Source organism: Oncorhynchus gorbuscha, linkage group LG13, assembly GCF_021184085.1.
Source record: "Oncorhynchus gorbuscha isolate QuinsamMale2020 ecotype Even-year linkage group LG13, OgorEven_v1.0, whole genome shotgun sequence".
NCBI classification, from domain to species: Eukaryota; Metazoa; Chordata; class Actinopteri; order Salmoniformes; family Salmonidae; genus Oncorhynchus; species Oncorhynchus gorbuscha.
In genome coordinates this window covers 52,148,597-52,169,811 of record NC_060185.1, presented here as the reverse complement: position 1 = coordinate 52,169,811, position 21,215 = coordinate 52,148,597, and the positions used below count along the sequence as shown (strand labels likewise).

At 44.1% G+C, this 21,215-nt stretch overlaps 1 protein-coding gene across 10 annotated transcripts in view; it reads right to left on the bottom strand.

Annotated features, from left to right (window-relative positions):
- Positions 1 to 21,215, bottom strand: part of LOC123993121 (dedicator of cytokinesis protein 10-like) — a 185,925-nt gene that overhangs the window by 93,804 nt on the left and 70,906 nt on the right. For 6 of the 10 annotated variants that reach the window (XM_046294927.1, XM_046294929.1, XM_046294934.1 and 3 more), the window contains exon 1: positions 20,306 to 20,796. The exons of 2 other annotated variants lie outside the window; for them this stretch is intronic. In XM_046294927.1, the coding sequence (XP_046150883.1) occupies positions 20,306 to 20,473 (168 nt within the window). In that variant the 5' untranslated portion in view covers positions 20,474 to 20,796. Of the gene's footprint in view, positions 1 to 1,809; positions 2,064 to 20,305; positions 20,797 to 21,215 lie in introns of those variants that run through there. 2 more of the 10 variants (XM_046294932.1, XM_046294933.1) reach the window with 1 other exon arrangement.

The window sequence follows — 21,215 nt, the reverse complement described above, 5'->3', positions numbered from 1 at the left end:
GTTCCGACCATTATCCCCTGTTCAGTTAGACCAGGGGGTGTAATTCATTAGTGCACAACGTAGCAAAACGTTTTGAAAAGGAAATAGGGTTTATTGGATTTCTTAAAAGGGTTTCTTAAGTTCAGCTAGGTCCCTCCGCGTTTCAGCCTGTTTGCTTCCGTTTGGTTCCTCGTGAATACAACTCTGACAGAATGCACCGCTCACCCACAGGGGAAAGAGGTAGAAACCAAGCCGTCATTGAGGCATAAAACCACGACAAAGAATGTGACAAAAAGCGAAAGACTGAAAAATACCCCTGAATCATAACATTCCTTGTTGTGAGGAAGGATCTTAGTGTGACTCCACTGTAAAAAAAACAAAAAAACAATTTGTTTATACGAACTGTACCTGACTGGAAGAGAGAATGACGACTGAGGACAATTTCATTTCTCAACCTCACAGAAATGTCTACCAAGACAATATCTTTCACCTGAGTGGCCTGTGGTCCAGCGGTTAGTGCCGAGTACCCGCCCCGGCACACATGTTTAGCCAAAACTATCCATCGGCATGGGTTCGAATCTGCCTCGCAATCTCTCCTACCTTGGTTCCAGTCAGTAGGGATCTTACCATACAGATGAACCGGGGGAGGGGCAGAGAAACACATGAACAACAGCCTTTCATATTCAGCATTCATTCACGCTGTTGCCGAATCACTTAATCACCCTACTGAGCAGGGCTGTGGATTTGGCTCATTCAGTTTTGACTCTGGACTTGACCAGAGGCACTGAGAGGTCAAATGGCACCCCTTAAGTTTTGGTTCCCCTTTAGTCTGGTCAAAAGTAGGTGCAATGGTGAAGGAGTAGGGTGGTTATTAAGACAGACAAAACTGCTTGGAAAATGACACAACAATGTGTAAGGAAATGGGCGCTGATGACAGTCGGCCGAAGCTAGCTTAGCGTCGTACAGTGGCGGCACCTTCCCTGATGCCTGACGTACTATCAGTCACACAACAGCTTGGTGCTGACTGAGACTTCAGAGTCAGTCGTGTTGCTGTCGGCGTCGTATCAGATCTCAGAGCAGCTTGGTGCTGACTGAGACTTCAGAGTCAATCGTGTTGCTGTCGGCGTCGTATCAGATCTCAGAGCAGCTTGGTGCTGACTGAGACTTCAGAGTCAGTCGTGTTGCTGTCGGCGTCGTATCAGATCTCAGAGCAGCTTGATGCGCGCTACGTAACACCTACACGTTCGGGGTCTATGTTGCACCAGACTACATCACACCCGATATCGTTAGGAATTTGCAGAGCATTTGTACAATCAGACCTACGTATAGAGGCGTACAAGTCCCTTGCTGACAACCTCATATCTCCAGTTTAAATGTTGTGAACAAAAAGATCCCGTTCCTGATTGTACATGGCCACTCCACTGGTTAAAAACTCAGATAGACATAGGGAGCAATACTGTTGGAGTCTCTGCCAGTTACAGATACCAACACGCCGATCAGATAGTCAAACAGAGAGGCATTGGCTAACTAGTATAAGACAAAGGCTAGCAATGTCCAATTCCAAACTGTGCCTCATGTTGACGGACAGGTGCAGTGTCGAGTGAAGTTGCCCCATAGAGACTGATCTCGGGTCAGTTTCGTCTTTCACCCACTAATGATTAAGGTTAGGACTCGGGAAGGGGAAGCTGATCCTAGATCTGTACCTAAGGGGAACTTCACCACGGATCGACAGGTGCAACAGAAAGGAACAGGAAGCCCAGGGCAATAAAAACACACAGGTACGGCACTGCACTAAAGAGGGAGATAGAAAGAGAAAGAGGGCATACTTACAACGCTCAGGCGGTTGAAATCGTTCCGCACACGCCTGTTCTTATCCCTGTTCTTCCTTCGGAACGTGATCTTACTCCTGAAACTCATCCTGATTCAAAACAGGAGACTACTGCACACGGATACCGGTGACACACACTGACACGAGAACGCGGAGAGGACATGTGTTCCAGCAGGCAGAAGCAGAAGGTCCATTGAAGGGTGTGCGAGACCTGTTGGAGCGCGTGGTGGCCCAAGGAGGAAGTAGAGGCTTGATGTCACACAGTGACAGAGGTGCAGCAGGGGAAACTTACAACAAAAAAAGAAAGTCCAACCACCAAACCACTCTCTCTCTCGCTCTCTCCGTTTCTCTCTGTAGACCGCTCTCTCGCTCTGTTCTTAATCTCACCACATTTTCGGGATGGATTCCCGCTGGGGCCGCCCATATGGAAAATGTACTGTATGCACACACTACGGTCAGTCACTTGGTATAAAGATGTCTGATAAATGGCATTAATTATATCATCATTGTTATTATGAATATTATTAGATACATTAGCCATAGTACCATTACAGGGCTGGCTATACTTGGTTGTGCTTGGTACTGCTTGGTAATACTGACACTGCGTGCACACTAAAGTGACCACATCCCCTCGCTACGTCACACAACTGAATTCTTACAAACTGCCACCATGACACACTCTCGGTTTTTGTCTCCATGGTTGTAATCAATGCCCAACCCGCTCACTCTCTTTTCACAAACATGCATTCACACAAGCACACAAGCACACACAAACACACACACGCACACAACCTACAGTTGAAATTCGGAAGTTTACATACACCAAGGGTGGAGTCATGAAAACTCGTAAAAATCCAGAAAATGATGTCATGGCTTTAGAAGCTTCTGATGGGGTAATTGACATCATTTGATTCAATTGGAGGTGAACCTGCAGATGTATTTCAAGGCCTACCTTCAAACTCAGTGCCTCTTTGCTTGACATCATGGGAAAATCAAAAGAAAACAGCCAAGACCTCAGAAAATGTTTTTTGTAGACCTCCACAAGTCTGGTTCATCCTTGGGAGCAATTTCCAAACACCTGAAGGTACCACGTTCACCTGTACAAGCAGCCGTCATACCGCTCAGGAAGGAGATGCGTTCTGTCTCCTAGAGATTAACGTATTTTGGTGTGAAAAGTGCAAATCAATCCCAGAACAACAGATTCTGGAGGAAACATGTACAAAAGTATCTATATCCACAGTAAAACAAGTCCTATATTGTCATAACCTGAAAGGCCACTCAGCAAGGAAGAAGCCACTGCTTCAAAACCGGCATAAAAAAAGCTATGGTTTGCAACTGCACATGGGGACGAAGATCATACTTTTTGGAGAAATGTCCTCTGGTCTGATGAAACAAAAATAGAACTGTTTGGCCATAATGACCATTATTATGCTTGGAGGAAAAAGGGGGAGGCTTGCAAGCAGAACAACACCAGCAGCATTATGTTGTGGGGGTGCTTTTCTGCAGCAGGGATTGGTGCACTTCACAAAATAGATGGCATCATGAGGAACAAAAATTATGTGGATATATTGAAGCAACATCTCAAGACATCAGTCAGGAAGTTAAAGCTTGGTCGCAAATGGGTCTTCCAAATGGATAACGACCCCAAGCATACTTCCAAAGTTGTGGCAAATTGGCTTAAGGACAACAAAGTCAAGGTATTGGAGTGGCCATCCCAAAGCCCTGACCTCAATCCTATAGAACATTTGTGGGCAGAACTGAAAAAGCATGTGCGAACATGGAGGCTTACAAGACTGACTCAGTTGCACCAGCTCTGTCAGGAGGAATGGGCCAAAACTCACCCCACTTATTGTGGGAAGCTTGTGGAAGGCTACCCAAACGTTTGACCCAAGTTAAACAATTCAAAGGCAATGCTACCAAATACTAATTGATTGTATGAAACTGTTTACCCACTGGGAATGTGATGAAAGAAATAAAAGCTGAAATAAATCATTCTCTCTACCCCCCCCCACACACTTCCCTTGATGGAATTTCAATGCAGAACAGAGATCTGTCAGCTACCAGACAGTTTGAGGAACTGACCCTGTGACGTCACAGCCTCTGATTCCATGTCCCAAATGGCACCCTATTCCCTACATAGGGCATTAATGTACTTTTGACCTGGGCTCATAGGGCTGTGTCAAAATTAGTGCACTATATAGGGAATACGGTGCCATTTAGGAATCAACCTGTCTGAGTGCTGTTAGCCTGATTACATTAGCTACTGTTACATCCTTTTTGTTATTGATCATTTAAAAAGAGGTGAAAATGCAATCGATTTTTACTCTCTCCGTCCATTGGTGGTCAATGCAACACCAGGGAAGAGCACCGAGAGTTTAAAGCTGAAATGCAGCATGACTTTGACACGCAAACCAACACATGAGAAGAATGATACAGACAGGGGTCACAGGAAGAGTCATTGACAGACACTGATTGAGAGAGAGGAGACAAGGGTTGCATCCCAAACAGTGCCCTATTCCAATGGCCAAATTAAGAAATCATAGGCCCCGGGGCAGTTTTCAGCTGTGCATAATTGCAAAATCATTTTTTTTTTTTTGAATTTTACCCCTTTTTCGTGGTATCCAAATATTTTAGTAGCTACTATGTATTTCTCATCGCTACAACTCCCGTACGGGCTCGGGAGAGACAAAGGTTGAAAGTCATGCGTCCGATACACATGCCTCCGATACACAACCCAACCAAGCCGCACTGCTTCTTAACACGGCGCACATCCAACCCGGAAGCCAGCTGCAGCACCTACTCCAGTGATCTGTTGCTGATGACTGGGAGGAGCAGATTTCAGGAGCAGGACAAGGCACCCTCTTTTTGACTGATGACTGATAGAAGGGCATGCACGTGATAGGCCTATCTGGCGCATATGATTATGATAGTCGTAATGCTTCTTGACAGTGTCATAAAGTGTATTTTCTTAGTCCAAGTAATGTGACAAAGAATGGTCATAATGCTTCATGACAGGGTCATAAATTGTATTTTCTACAAGAGATATAAAATATGAGGACAAAAACATGACAAGAAGTCATTACAACAACAACAAAGGATTTAAGAAACACACTTTTTCTTTTAAAGGAAACTTCTTGGGAGAATATATTTTTTAAATAAATGTGGGTTTTGACACTCTTATGTAGGTGTCATAACTAGCCAAAAAATATTGCAGTATATATGTCACAATAGGTGTAAACATATGGGTCATGACAGAGTTGTGAACATATTATGACAGGTTATGACAAGTTATGTCAGCTGCTATGCCATATCATGACATGGTTAGATGGCACATTTTGGGGCGGCAGAGTAGCCTAGTGGTCAGAGCGTTGGACTAGTAACTGGAAGGTTGCAAGTTCAAATCCCCGAGCTGACAAGATACAAATCTGTCGTTCTGCCCCTGAACAGGCAGTTAACCTACTGTTCCTAGGCCGTCATTGAAAATAAGAATTTGTTCTTAACTGACTCGTGTTTCTTGGCCCAAGCAAGTCTCTTCTTCTTATTGGTGTCCGACCATGAAGGCCAGATTCATACAGTCTCCTCTGAACAGTTGATGTTGAGATGTGTCTGTTACTTGAACTCTCTGAAGCATTTATTTGGGCTACAATCTGAGGTGCAGTTAATTGCCGACTTCTAATGAACTTATCCTCTACAGCAGAGGTAACTCGGGGTCTTCTTTTCCTGTGGCCGATCTCATGAGAGCCAGTTTCATCATTGCGTTTAATGGTTTTTGTGGCTGCACTTGAAGAAACTTTCAAAGTTCTTGAAATTTTCCAGATTGACTGACCTTCATGTCTTAAAGTAATGGCGGACTGTCATTTCTCTTTGCTTATTTGAGCTGTTTTTGCCATAATATGGACTTGGTCTTTTACCGACTTGGTATACCAACCCTACCTTGTCACAACACAACTGAATGGCTCAAACGCATTAAGGAAAGAAATTCCACTTAACAAGGCACACCTGTTAATTGAAATGCATTTCATGTGACTACCTCATGAAGCTGGTTGAGAGAATGCCAAGAGTGTGCAAAGCTGTTTTCAAGGCAAAGGGTGGCTACTTTGAAGAATCTCAAATACTTTTTTGGTTACTACATGAGTCCATATGTGTTATTTCATAGTGTTGATGTCTTCACAATTATTCTACAATGTAGAAAATAGTAAAAAAATAAAGAAAACCCTTAAATGAGTAGGTGTGTCCAAACTTTTGACTGAAACTGTATATATATATATATCCATTGATTATTGAAGAATATAACTTATAAATGCCTCATGAACTTAGTTCAACTGTCACAGTCCGTGAGAACCCAACATATATAACCTTGTTTTACTCCAATGTTTGTAAACATTGTAAATGTAAACACACATTGTATAGCCTCATAACGTGGTTAAAACAATAGTTTTGATATCATGGACGGTCAAGTCCTTGCATCCATAACTCTTGTCTATTAATCTGAGAGTGGTTACATTTCTACAGGCCCGTCCTTCAGCTTTTTTTGTTTTTTACCAAAACAGAGGTGGGGAGCCCGTTTTGTAATTGTTTCATCCTTATCAAGAAATCAAAGTGTCACCAACAAAAAGGTAAACAGTCGGCCTATAGCAAATGCAACATATGGCATTCATTTCCCACGTGTAAATAGCACTTTTCTGTAGTGCTCAAAGCATGCCATTCCATAAACTCAGCCCAATCAGTCCTCCATGAAAGCAAAATCATAATCAACAGAGTAGGGCTGGCTAATAAGTCCTTTGTTTTGGGGATATGCTCAGGATTTTTTTTTGGGGGGGGATAATCTATACTTCCATATTTCCAAGTCCTATTCTTGAAGATCAAGGGGTATAGCAGTTATTGGAATGACTGGAATTCTGATAGACTTTGGTTTTTAATGTAAAGATATAATTGAATTGAATCATATGATTTATATGTAGTAGAAAGTGATGGGTTAGAAGAAGCCTACACAACCAACACAAAGTCAAATTGAAAATCCATATATGGTCAGCTATCTAAACTTTAACATTGCTTTATCCTGCAATAGATGTCGTTCAATTGGTAACATACAGTTGAAGTCGGAAGTTTACATACACTTAGGTTGGAGTCATTAAAACTCATTTTTCAACCACTCCACAAATGTCTTGTAAACAAACTATAGATTTGACAAGTCGGATAGGACATCTACTTTGTGCATTTTTCAAGGCTTACCTTCAAACTCAGTGCAGCTTTCCTTAACATCATGGGAAAATCAAAAGAAATCAGACAAGACCTCAGAAAAAAATTTGTAGACGTCCACAAGTTTGGTATTTGCTCCCAAGGATGAACCAAACGCCTGAAAGTACCACGTTCATCTGTACAAACAATAGAACTCAAGTATAAACACCATGGGACCAGGCAGCCGTCATACCGCTCAGGAAGGAGACACATTCTGTCTCCTAGAGATGAACGTACATTGGTGCAAAAAGTACAAATCAATCCCAGAACAACAGCAAAGGACCTTGTGAAGATGCTGGAGGAAACAGGTACAAAAGTATCTATATCCACAGTAAAAACAAGTCCTATATCAACATAACCTGAAAGGCCGCTCAGCAAGGAAAAAGTCGGGCAGGTAGCGTTCTCCTGGTTTCCGCCAAACCCAGATTAGTCGGTCGGATGGTGATGAGTGATTCATTACTCCAGAGAAAACGTTTACACTGCTCCAGAGTCCAATGGCGGCGTGCTTTACACCACTCCAGCTGACACTTGGCATTGCGCATGGTGATCTTAGTCTTGTATGCGGCTGCTCGGCCATGGGAACCCATTTCATGGAGCTCCCGACTAAAGATATGGCACTGACGTGGCTTCCAGAGGCAGTAGCAGCACTTACAGTTGACCAGGGCAGCTCTAGCAGAGCAGAAATTTGACAAACTGACTTGTTGGAAAGGTGGCATCCTATGACTGTGCCACGTTGAAATCCACTGAGCTCTTCAGTACGGGCCATTCTTCTCCCGACTGTAGGCATACCTGTAACTGCCAAAATAAAGGAAACACTTGAGTAAATGAGGGATACAATGTATATGTTATGGTGTGGGATGCATTTTCCTGGCATGTTTAGGCTCATTGAAGCTGTTCTAGCAGCTCATGGTGGTGTAAAACCCTTTGTTCTTTCCTTAATTTTGGCTAAATTATTAATTTTGGCTAAATTATCCTCTCTGGTATAATAATTATTATAATAATTGCCTCTTGGGCCGCCTACGGGCAATTATCGAAAAACGTGTAAACTGATTTTTTTTCATTTTCACTTTTGTAGCTTAGTCCCTATTTTATGTCCTCTGAGGTGTTCATCTTGCGCCCGCCATCGGTTGAGACACGGCATGCTGTTGAATAAAGTGTCATGTTTTGGCTGATAAATGTAGCTACTAAACATTACATTTCAACTTTCACATAGTACCACAAAGATAGCTGGAGGTCCACACATCAGGGTTTGTTTACTTGAATGGGAATATCTGTTCTTTTCAAATTCTACTATCAATCTTTCATTGGAAAGCTATTGAAATCATAGAAATATAGATAATAGAAAATACATTCCCATCTAAGTTTACATTCAACGGTGGGTGGAGCGGTAGCCATCTATCTTTGTGGTAGTAAATGGAAGTAAACATGTCAATACAATTTAAATGTTAATAGTGTACCAGCTAATTTCAGTGGTCTGAAGGGATAGGTCCATTCTATGGATTATGTTTCTATGAGTGAATTGGCACCCACCCTGTATTCAAGAGTACGCTGTGTCTCAACTGATGGCGGACACACCTGAAAAACCCTAGATTATGTAAATTAGGGTCTAAGGTCCAACATGCACTGTATATACACAAAAGTATGTGGACACCCCTTCAAGTGTATTCGGCTATTTCAGCTACACCCATTGCTGACAGGTGTATAAAGTCGAACACACAGCCATAGAAAATCATTGGCAGTAGAATGGCCTTACTGAAGAGATCAGTGACTTTCAACGTGGCACTGTCATAGAATGCATCCTTTCCAACAAGTCAGTTCGACAAATTCCTGCCCTGCTAGAGCTGCCCCGGTCAACAGTAAGTGCTGTTATTGTGAAGTGAAAACATCTAGGAGCAACAACGGCTCAGCCGCGAAGTGGTAGGCCACACAAGCTCACAGAACGGGACTGCCGAGTACTGAAGCGAGTAGTGCGTAAAAGTCATCTGTCCTCGGTTGCAACACTCACTACCGAGTTCCAAGCTGCCTCTGGAAGCAACGTCAGCAGCTGTTCGCCCAGAGCTTCTTTAAATGGGTTTCAATGGCCAACACAGCTGCACACAAGCCTAAGATCACCATGCGCAATGACAAGTGCAGCATGGAGTGGTGTAAAGCTCGCCGCCATTGGAATCTGTAGCAGTGGAAATGTATTCGCTGGATTGATGAATGCCGCTTCACCATCTGCCAGTCTGAAGGACGAATCTGAGTTTGGCGGATACAAGGAGAACGCTACCTGCCCCAATGCATAGTGCCGACTGTAAAGTTTGGTGGAGGAGGAATAATGGCCTTTGGCTATGTTTCATGCTTCAGGCTTTCAAATGATACCAAACTCAACCGTTGATGTTTTTCAGTGATTAAAACATGGATGCCTCATGCTAGGGTGTAGTATGCAATATGGGTCAACTTTTGAGCACCTCTTTCTCCTAAATGTTTTGGCATTCATGTTCAAAAAGTCACTTTCTGACCACTTCTGCAATGGGCAAAAATGTATGGAAAGTTGTGTTAAAATCAAAAGTGGTGAGGCCATAAAGTGATTGAATTCATATAGAACGACCCTATACAGATGGACCTAACTTGTATCTAATGGACAGAGAGAGAGTATAGACTGAACACACACCGTGAGCGTGTCATACTCAATATGTTATGTACCTCTCAGTCTTCCCTCTAGCTAGCCCCCTTCTCTCTTGCTCTTAGTGACAGTTAGACCACAGACCACTTTTCTCAGGCAGATCAGGGAAACAGTGTCTCTCTCTCACACACACACACACACACACACACACACACACACACACACACACACACACACACACACACACACACACACACACACACACACACACACACACACACACACACACACACACACACACACACACACACACACACACACACACACACACACACACACACACACACACACACGTGAGATTAATGGTTGACACCTCTAAACTTCCAGTAAGAGAGGACACATTGATCCCATATAGTAGTACTGCTATTAGTAGTGGTAGTAGTCATACTACTAGTGGTAGTAGTACAATTCTTCCTCCTTATTTCAAACTATTTTGAGTTCCATAATTGCTTAATATTTAGAAAATCTCCATCAGTGTGCTTCATCAACAGGCTCTGTTGCACACCAGCCCATTAAGTCCTTTAACGAGCTTCTAAAACACCTGCAGCCCATCAAACATCCAACCACCCCTCTCTCTCCTTACCTTATTCCCCCCTCGAATTCTGCCTCAGCTGTCTGGGCTGCTTCCATCCCTCCATCTCTCCCTCTTTCCTGTCTACCCACCCTGACTCACTCACTTCCACATCCCACCAAACAGCCCCTTTCTCATTCTTTTCTCCCTTTCTCTCCATCCACCCCTGTGCTGATTCTGTCAGTAAACTGCAGCTGTGCAGGATTAAAATAGAATGAGTGCAGGCCTTGGAATTAGCAGCGACTGCTTATCAAACAGGGGTGTGAACGAGAGAGAGAAAATAGACTGAGGGAGAGAGACACAGAGAGAGAAAGAGACAGAGAAAATAGACAGAGAGAGAGTTAAGTTAATTAGGATCCCCATTAACTATTGCACATGCTGCAGCTACTCTTCCTGGGGTCCACATAAAATGTACAAATATCTGATAAAGTACAGAACAGTTGTAGGCAAGAACAACATAAGATATCACAATAAACAAATAGAAAAAGTATTACAGAGAGACAGAGAGACAGAGACAGAATGTAGGCTGGGGGAGAGAGACACATACAGTGGGGCAAAAAAGTATTTAGTCAGCCACCAATTGTGCAAGTTCTCTCACTTAAAAAGATGAGAGAGGCCTGTAATTTTCATCATAGGTACACTTCAACTATGACAGACAAAATGAGAAGAAAAATCCAGAAAATCACATTGTAGGATTTTTAATGAATTTATTTGCAAATTATGGTGGAAAATAAGTATTTGGTCACCTACAAACAAGCAAGATTTCTGGCTCTCACAGACCTGGAACTTCTTCTTTAAGAGGCTCCTCTGTCCTCCACTTGTTACCTGTATCAATGGCACCTGTTTGAACTTGTTATCAGTATAAAAGACACCTGTCCACAACCTCAAACAGTCACACTCCAAACTCCACTATGGCCAAGACCAAAGAGCTGTCAATGGTCACCAGAAACAAAATGGAGTGGCTTCGTAAGAAGCATTTCGTGGTCCTGGAGTGGCCTAGCCAGTCTCCAGATCTCAACCCCATAGAAAATCTTTGGAGGGAGTTGAAAGTCCGTGTTGCACAGCAACAGCCCCAAAACATCACTGCTCTAGAGGAGATCTGCATGGAGGAATGGGCCAAAATACCAGCAACAGTGTGTGAAAACCTTGTGAAGACTTACAGAAAACATTTGACCTCTGTCATTGCCAACAAAAGGTATATAACAAAGTATTGAGATAAACTTTTGTTATTGACCAAATACTTATTTTCCACCATAATTTGCAAATAAATTGATTAAAAATCATACAACGTGATTTTCTGGATTTTTTTCCCTCATTTTGTCTGTCATAGTTGAAGTGTACCTTTGATGAAAATTACAAGCCTCTCTCATCTTTTTAAGTGGGATAACTTCCACAATTGGTGGCTGACTAAATACTTTTTTGCCCCACTGTAGATACATTTGGGCTCTATAACAAAGACCAAACAGCAAAAACATATACATGATCAAATACAAAATCTTCGAATCAACTATTAAACACTACCAGAACACACTGAATTCTCCAATTACACAGGTCAAAATACAAACCCTCCAACCCAAAAAGGCCTGTGGTGTTGATGTTATCCTAAATTAAATGATAAAATATACAGACCAAAAATTCCAATTGGCTTTACTTAAACTAATTAACATCATCCTCAGCTCTGGCATCTTCCCCAATATTTGGAACAAAGGACTGATCACCCCAATCCACAAAAGTGGAGACAAATCTGACCCAAATAACTACTGTGGGATATGCGTCAACAGCAACCTTGAGAAAATGCTCTGCATTATCATTAACAGCAGACTTGTACATTTCCCCAGTGAAAACGATGTTCTGAGCAAATGTCATATTGGTTTTTACCATGTATTCACCCTGCACACCGTAACTGACAAACAAACAAACCAAAACAAAGGCAAAGTCTTTTCATGCTTGGTTGAGTTCAAAAAAGCTTTTGACTCAATTTGGCAAGAGGGTCTACAATACAAATGGATGGAAAGCAGTGTTGGGGGAAAAACATACAACATTATACAATCTGTGTACACAAACAACAAGTGTTCGGTTAAAATGGACAAAAACACACATTTCTTTCCACAGGGCCGTGGGGTGAGACAGGGATGCAGCTTGAGCCCCACCATCTTCAACATATATATCAACGAATTGGCGAAGGCACTAGGACAGTCTGCAGCATCCGGCCACACCCTACTAAAATCTGAAGTAAAATGTCTATTGTTTGCTGATGATCTGGTGCTTCTGTCCACAATCAAGGAGGGCCTACAGCAGCACCTATATCTTCTGCACAGATTATGTCAGACTTGGGCCCTGACAGTAAATCTCAGTAAGACAGAAATAATGGTGTTCCAAAAAAGGTCCAGATGTCAGAACTACAAATACAAATTCCAATTAGACACCGTTGCCCTAGAACATTGTTTCCCAAACGTTTTATAGTCCCGTATCCCTTCAAACATTCAACCTCCATCTAGCACATGGGTCAGTGCACTCTCAAATGTTGTTTTTTGCCATCATTGTAAGCCTGCCACACACACACTATATGATACATTTATTAAACATAAGAATGAGTATGAGTTTGTCACAACGCAACTCGTGGGAAGTGACAAAGAGCTCTTATAGGGCCTGGGCACAAATAATAATAATCAATAATTTTGCTCTTTATTTAGTCATCTTACATATAAAACCTTATTTGTTCAACAAAAATTGTAAATAACTCACCACAGGTTAATGAGAAGGGTGTGCTTGAAAGGATGCACATAACTCTGTAATGTTAGGTTGTATTGGAGAGAGTCTCAGTCCACACAGTCTGTGCCTGTATTTAGTTTCCATGCTGGTGAGGGCCGGGAATCCACTCTCACATAGGTACGTGGTTGCAAAGGGCATCAGTGTCTTAACAGCGCGATTTACCAAGGCAAAAAACTCTGAGCGCAGCCCTATCCAGAAATCTGGAAGTGGCTTCTGATTAAATGACATTTTCACAGAACCGCTTGTTGCAATTTTGATGAGGCGGACTGGAGGCAGGGCAAGAAGTGGATAACGAATCCAGTTGTTTGTGTCGTCCGTTTCGGGAAAGTACCTGCATAATTACGCACCCAGCTTACTCAAGTGCTTCGCTATAATCACATTTGACATTGTCCGTAAGCTTGAGTTAATTTGCACACAAAAAAATCCTACAATAATGGAAAGACCTGTGTGTTGTCAGAAAAGAGCTCCAACGTTTTAATCGTAGCCTCAATTTTGTCCCGCATCATTGAATATAGTTGTGGAGAGTCCCTGTAATCCTAGATTCAGATCATTAAGGTGAGAAAAAACATCCCCCAGATAGGCCAGTCATGTGAGAAACTTGTCATCATGCAAGCGGTCAGACAAGTGAAAATTATGGTCAGTAAAGAAAACTTTAAGCTCGTCTCTCAGTTTTAAAAAACGTGTTAATACTTTGCCCCTTGATAACCAGCGCACTTCTTCTGCATGTTGTAAAAATGTTACATGGTCACTGCCCTAATCATTGCATAACGGAGAAATTTCAGGGGCCTTTTAACCATCTTCACTGTAGTGTCCAAAACGCCTTTCAAGCTGTCAGGTATTCCTTTGGCTGCAAGAGCCTCTCAGTGGATGCTGCTGTGTACCCAAGTGGCGTCGGGAGCAACTGCTTGCATGTGCGTTACCACTCCACTAGGTCTCCCTGTCATGGCTTTTGTCCAGTAATGAAAAAATATCCTCTCATGTTGACCTGGTTTCCAGTGGTTTGCAGAAGAGGATGTCTACCTTAATTGGGGCGGCATGTAGCCTAGTGGTTAGAGCGTTGGGTTACTGGATCGAATCCCAGAGCTGACAAGGTAAAAATCTGTCTTGCTGCCCCTGCCTACTTAAATAAATGTTAAAAATAAATAAATAAAATACCCCCAATAAACGTAACGGACATATAGCAGGAGCTGTAGCAACACTATCCGTCTTACTACTCGAAAGTAGTCTTTATTCTCGCTCAAAACACTCCCGTGGGTTATTTTTCAAATGGTCTTGTTTAGTTTCTAAATGTCTGCTCAAGAGTTAAGGTTTCCCGCGAGAGAGTAACGGTTAATGTGATTGGATGTTAATTATTTGACTAGGCTACCTGTATTTGACATTGTGTTATTTTGCCCAACACTGGATAGTTTAATGTTATTTTTGGCAGTGAAACGAGGCTACTCAGGCGAGAGAAAAACCCTGTTAGCCCTGTTTAAAAAAAAAGTGAATTCACAACGCATCAGTGACATGGCAGGAGATGTTTTGAAACAATTACTGCTTTGCATACAAGCCAGTGAATTACAACTGTGTTCCATCACAGCAGCAAGATTTGTGACCTGTTGCCACAAGAAAAGGGCAACCAGTGAAGAACAAACACCATTGTATATACAACCCATATTTATATTTATTATTTTTCCCTTTTGTAACTATTTGCACATCGTTACAACACTGCATATAGCCATAATATGACAGTTAAAATGTCTACTCCTTTGGAACATTTGCATAAGTAATATTTGCTGTTCATTTTATATTGTTAATTTCACTTTTGTTTATTATCTATTTCACTTGCTTTGGCAATGTCAACATATGCTTCCCATGCCAATAAATCCCTTTGAATTGAGAGAAAGCGAGAGAGCGATATGATGCGAGAAAACACAAGAGAAGAAGGAAGGAAACAGATGAAAAGCAGAGCTGACAAGGCCATGTAATATCTTGGACCACCTGTGACCACCTGTAGAAGCTGGGAATGTTTATCTCAATTACAATTTATATCTACGTCCCAAATGGCACCCTATTCCCTTTGCAGAGCACTCCTTTTGATCAGGGCACATAGGGCTCTGGTCAAAAGCAGTACACAGCACTATGTACTGTAGGAAAAAAGGTGCCGTTTGCGAGGCAGTAATAGTCTGTCGTGTGATGGGAGCCAGAGAGTTTGTGTTTCCTAGTGCTGAAACAGCACAGGACAGGGTCCAGGACCAGACTGCAGCTATCGCCATCTGGATCACATCAACTCAGTCCACATCTACTACAGAGAGAGAGGGAGCAAGGGGGAGAGGGGGGGGGACAGAGAGAATGATAGATGAGGGGTTAGAGGGGGAGAGAGAAAAAGAGGGGGAGGAGAGGGCAGGAAAGAGTAAAGAGAGAGTGCTAGAGAGTACAGAGAGAGGGCTAGAGAGTAAGAGAGAGGGGCTAGAGAGTAAAGAGAGAGGGCTAGAGAGTAAAGAGAGAGAGGGCTAGAGAGTAAAGAGAGAGGGCTAGAGAGTAAAGAGAGAGAGGGCTAGAGAGTAAAGAGAGGGCTAGAGAGTAAAGAGAGAGGGCTAGAGAGTACAGAGAGGGCTAGAGAGTACAGAGAGAGGGCTAGAGAGTACAGAGAGAGGGCTAGAGAGTACAGAGAGAGGGCTAGAGAGGACAGAGAGAGGGCTAGAGAGTACAGAGAGAGGGCTAGAGAGTACAGAGAGAGGGCTAGAGAGTACAGAGAGAGGGGGCTAGAGAGTACAGAGAGAGGGCTAGAGAGTACAGAGAGAGGGCTAGAGAGTACAGAGAGAGGGCTAGAGTACAGAGAGTGAGAATATCATACTCTTATGAACAGGGGAAGGAGGCAGATAAGCAAATATATTATTAGGGTTAGAGCAAATTAGGGTTAAGTGCTTGGCTCAAGGGTACATCAACAGATTTTTCACCTTGTCGGCTCGGGTATTCAAACCAGCAACCTTTTGTTACTGGCCCAACACAACCTGCCGAGAGAGGGAGGAGATATAGAAGCAGAGATGAAGGAATGGAATGGCAGGAAGTCGTTACATATTTCCTCTTAACACCAGTGTCAGCGACAGACAGATAGGGACCATGGAGAGACTGAGAACACCCTAATGTCTGGCCCCCAACAACCTTTGTTTAATGAGCTTCATACTGCAGCCCTCATCCTGAACTTGATTACTTTTATGTTGCTATTTATGGAGATACATTGCAGTCAAAATGCTGGGAATAGAGTATGCACTGAGCTCACAGTGATGGAAGACGTGAAAAATGTTTTGACAGCAATGTACAGGGCCTTCGGGGAAGTATTCAGAACCGTTGACTTTTCCACATTTTGTTACGTTACAGCCTTCTTCTAAAATGGATTAAATAACAATTTCCACAGCAATCTATACACAACACCCCATAATGGCAAAGCGAAATCAGGTTTTTAGACATGTTTGCAAATTTATTAAAACAAAAAAAACAGAAATACCTTATTTACATAAGTATTCAGACCCTTTGCTATAAGACGCGGAATTGAGCTCAGGTGCATCCTGTTTCCATTGATCATCCTTGAGATGTTTCTACAACTTGATTGGAGTCCACCTGTGGTAAATTCAATTGATTGTACATGATTTGGAAAGGCACACACCTGGTCATACAGTTGACAGTGCATGTCAGAGCAAAAACCAAGGCACGAGGTCGAAGGAATTGTCCGTAGAGCTCCGAATCCGAGGATTGTGTTGAGGCACCGATCTGGGGAAGGGTACCAAAACATTTCTGCAGCATTGAAGGTCCCCAAGAGCACAGTGGCCTCCATCATTCTTTAATGGAAGAAGTTTCGAACCACCAAGACTTTTCCTAGAGCTGGCCGGCCAGTCAAACTGAGCAATCGGAGGAGAAGGACCTTGTTCAGGGAGGTGACCAAGAACCCGATGGTCACTCTGACAGAGCTCTAGAGTTCCCCTGTGGAGATGGGAGAACGTTCCAGAAGGACAGCCATCTGTGCAGCACTCTACCAATCAGGCCTTTATGGTAGAGTGGCCAAACAGAAGCCACTCCTCAGTAAAAGACACATGACAGCCCACTTGGAGTTTGCCAAAAGGAACCAAAAGACTTTCAGACCATGAGAAACAAGATTCTCTGGTCTGAAGAAACCAAGATTGAACTATTTGGCCTGAATGCCAAGCGTCACATATGGAGGAAACCTGTCACCATCCCTACGGTGAAGCACGGTGGTGGCAGCATTCATGCTGAGGGATGCTTTTCAGCAGCAGGGACTGGGAGACTAGTCAGGATCGAGGGAAAGATGAACGGAGCAAAGTACAGAGAGATCCTCGATGACAACCTGCTCCAGAGTGCTCAGGACCTCAGACTGGGATGAAGGTTCACCTTCCAACAGAACAACGACCCCTACGCACACAGCCAAGACAACGCAGGAGTGGCTTCGGGACATGTCTCTGAATGTCCTTGAGTGGCCTAGCCAGAGCCCCGATTTGAACCCAATTGAACACCTCTGGAGGGACCTGAAAATAGCTGTGCAGCAATGCTCCCCATCCAACCTGACAGCTTGAGAGGTTCTGCAGAGAATAATGGGAGAAACTCCCCAAAATCCAGGTGTGCCGAGCTTGTAGCGCCATACCCAAGAAGACGTGAGGCAGTAATCGCTGCCAAAAGTGATTCAACAAAGTACTGAGTAAAAGGGTCTGAATACTTTGTTTTTATTTTTAATAAGTTAGCAAAAATGTATAAAAAACTGTTTTGCTTCGTAATTATGGGGTATTGTGTGTAGATTGATGAGGGGGGAAACGATTTAATGAATTTTAGAATAAGGCTGTACCTAACAAAACGTGGAATAAGTCAAGGGGTCTGAATACTTCCCGAAGGCACTTTATCTCCATAGCTGTGGCTTCTTGGGAGCCTTATCATGTTTGAGCTACATCCGTGTTAGTCATGGATGACTTTAATGAATATTTTGTATTTATCTAACCTTCGTTTAACTAGGCAAGTCAGTTAAGAACAAATTCTTATTTACAATGATGGCCTAGGAACAGTGGGTTAACTGCCTTGTTCAGGGGCGGAACGACAGATTTATACCTTGTCAGCTCGGGGATTCAATCTTAGCAACATTTCGGTTACTGACCCAACGCTCTAACCACTAGGCTACCTACCACCCCTCAAAAAATGTCTAGAAAACATATTAACATGCTTTTTTAATGTTCTTGTGATTTTTGGCCATCCCCTCGACTCATGTTGGTTGGAGCGCTCTCTACTTCCCTCCCAACATGCATTACATAGATTCATTCATTTAACTTCTTCATGTCTTCCATCACTGTGAGCTCAGTGCCGACTCTTTTCCCAGCCCATGACTGTCCATCCTGCTTCCTCTCCTACACTGTCAGGTCAGGTGTGGGTCAATGTCTTAATGGACCAGGAGGATTACGAGTCCTCAGCTCCCTGCAGACTACCGTACAGGAGAAAGGTCTGCCCGAGCGTCTTACTCGTGCCCCTGTACAGGACCAGAAAAAAGGGAGAGGAAAGCAGAGAAGGGAAGATAACCAGAACAGGATTCTTTTACCCTCCCAGTCTTTTCTCCCTCGGTCTCTCTCCTCTCCATCCAGCAGAGAGGACTACACCGTGCATGGGTCCACTCTGCAGATGAACAAGACTTTTAAGTGCCACAAGGAGAAGGTGAGTGAGGTATATATATAGATATAGAGATATAGAGAGAGAGAGAGAGAGAGAGAGAGAGAGAGAGAGAGAGAGAGAGAGAGAGAGAGAGAGAGAGAGAGAGAGAGAGAGAGAGAGAGAGAGAGAGAGAGAGAGAGAGAGAGAGAGAGAGAGAGAGAGAGAGAGAGACAGAGAGAGAGAGAGAGAGAGAGAGAGAGAGAGAGAGAGAGAGAGAGAGAGCTTTGTAGTTGCCTGGCTAGCCTCCCCTACGATGTCTAGAATGGAAATCATCACCAGAGCCAAAACACACGTGGGTAAAGCGACATTTTGAAAACGTATCATTGACTTTGTTCCTCTGATTGGTTACGTCCAAACGCCGATGACTTTGACTTGTACAACGCCCCTCATTTTGACGTCACCATAAACGACTTCAATGATCGCGGTCTCAGACTGAAGTACATAGCGAGCGACAGAGCAGCGGAAGGACTCTGTTTGAGTCGTCAGGCAAACCTTATGGATCACGCCAAAATGAGCCTGACATCATTTTCTACTTCCTCAATGTTATCATCCATGCAGCCCTCGGGAAACAGAGGCTGATGTTGATGCGTGTCCCAGAGAGGGGGATTGTCCATACAACGACCAGGCATATGGACGGTCGGACAGACAGGGACATTGAGATACAGATGCAGCCAGGATTGTCGTCACCATTCAACAGGGGTAACTATTAAATATCTCTACACCCTTGCTCCTCGGCACCACCTTGCCACCCTGGGTATATCCTCACCTCACATACCATCCGTCTCAGACTCCCCACTGATGTCACACCTACTAATTTATGAATCATCATGAACCAAGCGGTCACGTCTCAACGCTGTCTTAATAACTCTGGGGTGAAGCTTCCTCTAGGTACAGATCTCGGATCAGCTTCCCCTCCACAATCATGGCCTTAACCATTAGTAGGGAAAATGCTAAACTGAACCAAGAGCAGCGTATAGGGGCAACTCCACCCTACTGCTCCTAATAATGGATCCAAATGGTATTGCACAATCAGTATCACTGTCACTCACAGACAGAAACATAAGAATGTTGGCCAGTCCAGTATCCTACATTTGTTCATTTGCTCATTCATTCACCCGTTAACTTAGACAAACACTCACATCTTATCAGCAGCCTACTAGACGAACCATGAGCAATGAGGCACATTTTTCCCACAGAAACTAAATTCCTCAGGACTGAACCCCAGCCAGCCCCCCACCCCACTTCTCTCCCTGTACACCCCCGCCAGCCCTCTGCTTCTGTTTTCGCCCCACTCCCTCACACAGCTCTGATCACATCATGCCTCGCTCCTCGATAATACTGTACATTACCCTTCACACACCCATGCAACACACACACTCAGTCACATGCACACACACACAGAGAGAGGACACACTAACATACAGCAAGGGGAGAAAACCACATGGTAAAACACTCGTATCCAAAAATAGGAGACCAAACAGATTCCCTCTAGCCCTCTTGCACACCCCAACCCCCAACAAAGGAACAAGGGAGGCTGCAGCCTATAGCTCCGCAGTCTGATGTTAGTTACCATAACGATGATGGTGAGGGCTCTACTTCCCCCGGAGGTGGCGCGGCCCTCACCGGGCAGCAGGACATCTGGGGAGAGCTGGTCCTGGGGGGAGCACATGCGGGCACAGTTGGCCCGGCCCACGGAACGCAGGGCCTGGAGGAGCACCAAGCTGGCCGAGCAGCCCATACCCAGGTACCCAACCACGTCACCCCCAGACAGAGCCCTCTGCCCTGGGATCACCACCCAGCTTTGGCCTCCTGTCCCTAGCAGTCTGGACCTTGGGCCAGCCTAATGGAGCTAAGTTCAGGAAAGCCCAGCTACAGCCTAGTCCAGTCCAGGTTAGGTTAGCCCAGGTTCCCCCTGTAGCCCTGCTCCAGTCCTAAAGCACCGGTGCTCCAGCCCTGCCTGCCTGCTTCGTACTGCAGACCCACTGCTCTCCTCTAGCTCTGCACTGCTGGGCGCTGGGCTCCCTCCGGCTGCAGGAGACAGAGGCTGCCTTGTCTCTCCACTCTCCGCACTGATCTGCCTACACTGCAGCTGAACACAGCTGGCTCCTCCAATCGAAGCAAGCCACGGCCATCAGCTGACCAGAACTGACGGTCAAACACACACACACACACAGGCACGCACTCACTAGCACCCAGTCTCACCCTCTCCCTCTAGGTCTCGTGCACTCCCTCCCTCTTCCACACATACTGTACACACTCACACAAATATTCTGATTGAGAGGGAGATGGTAAAAAGCCTGGAAGTCAATCCAAGCTGGAGCAAGCTCCGGGAATTGCACTATGCATACGCAAAGGGGTGAGTGTGTGTGTGTGTGTGTGTGTGTCTGTGCATGCGTGTCTAAAACAACCAGCTGTGTTACATCAGCAGTTTCAGTGTCGTTCAACTATCCAGACCAGACACCTACTCTCCACACACTCTC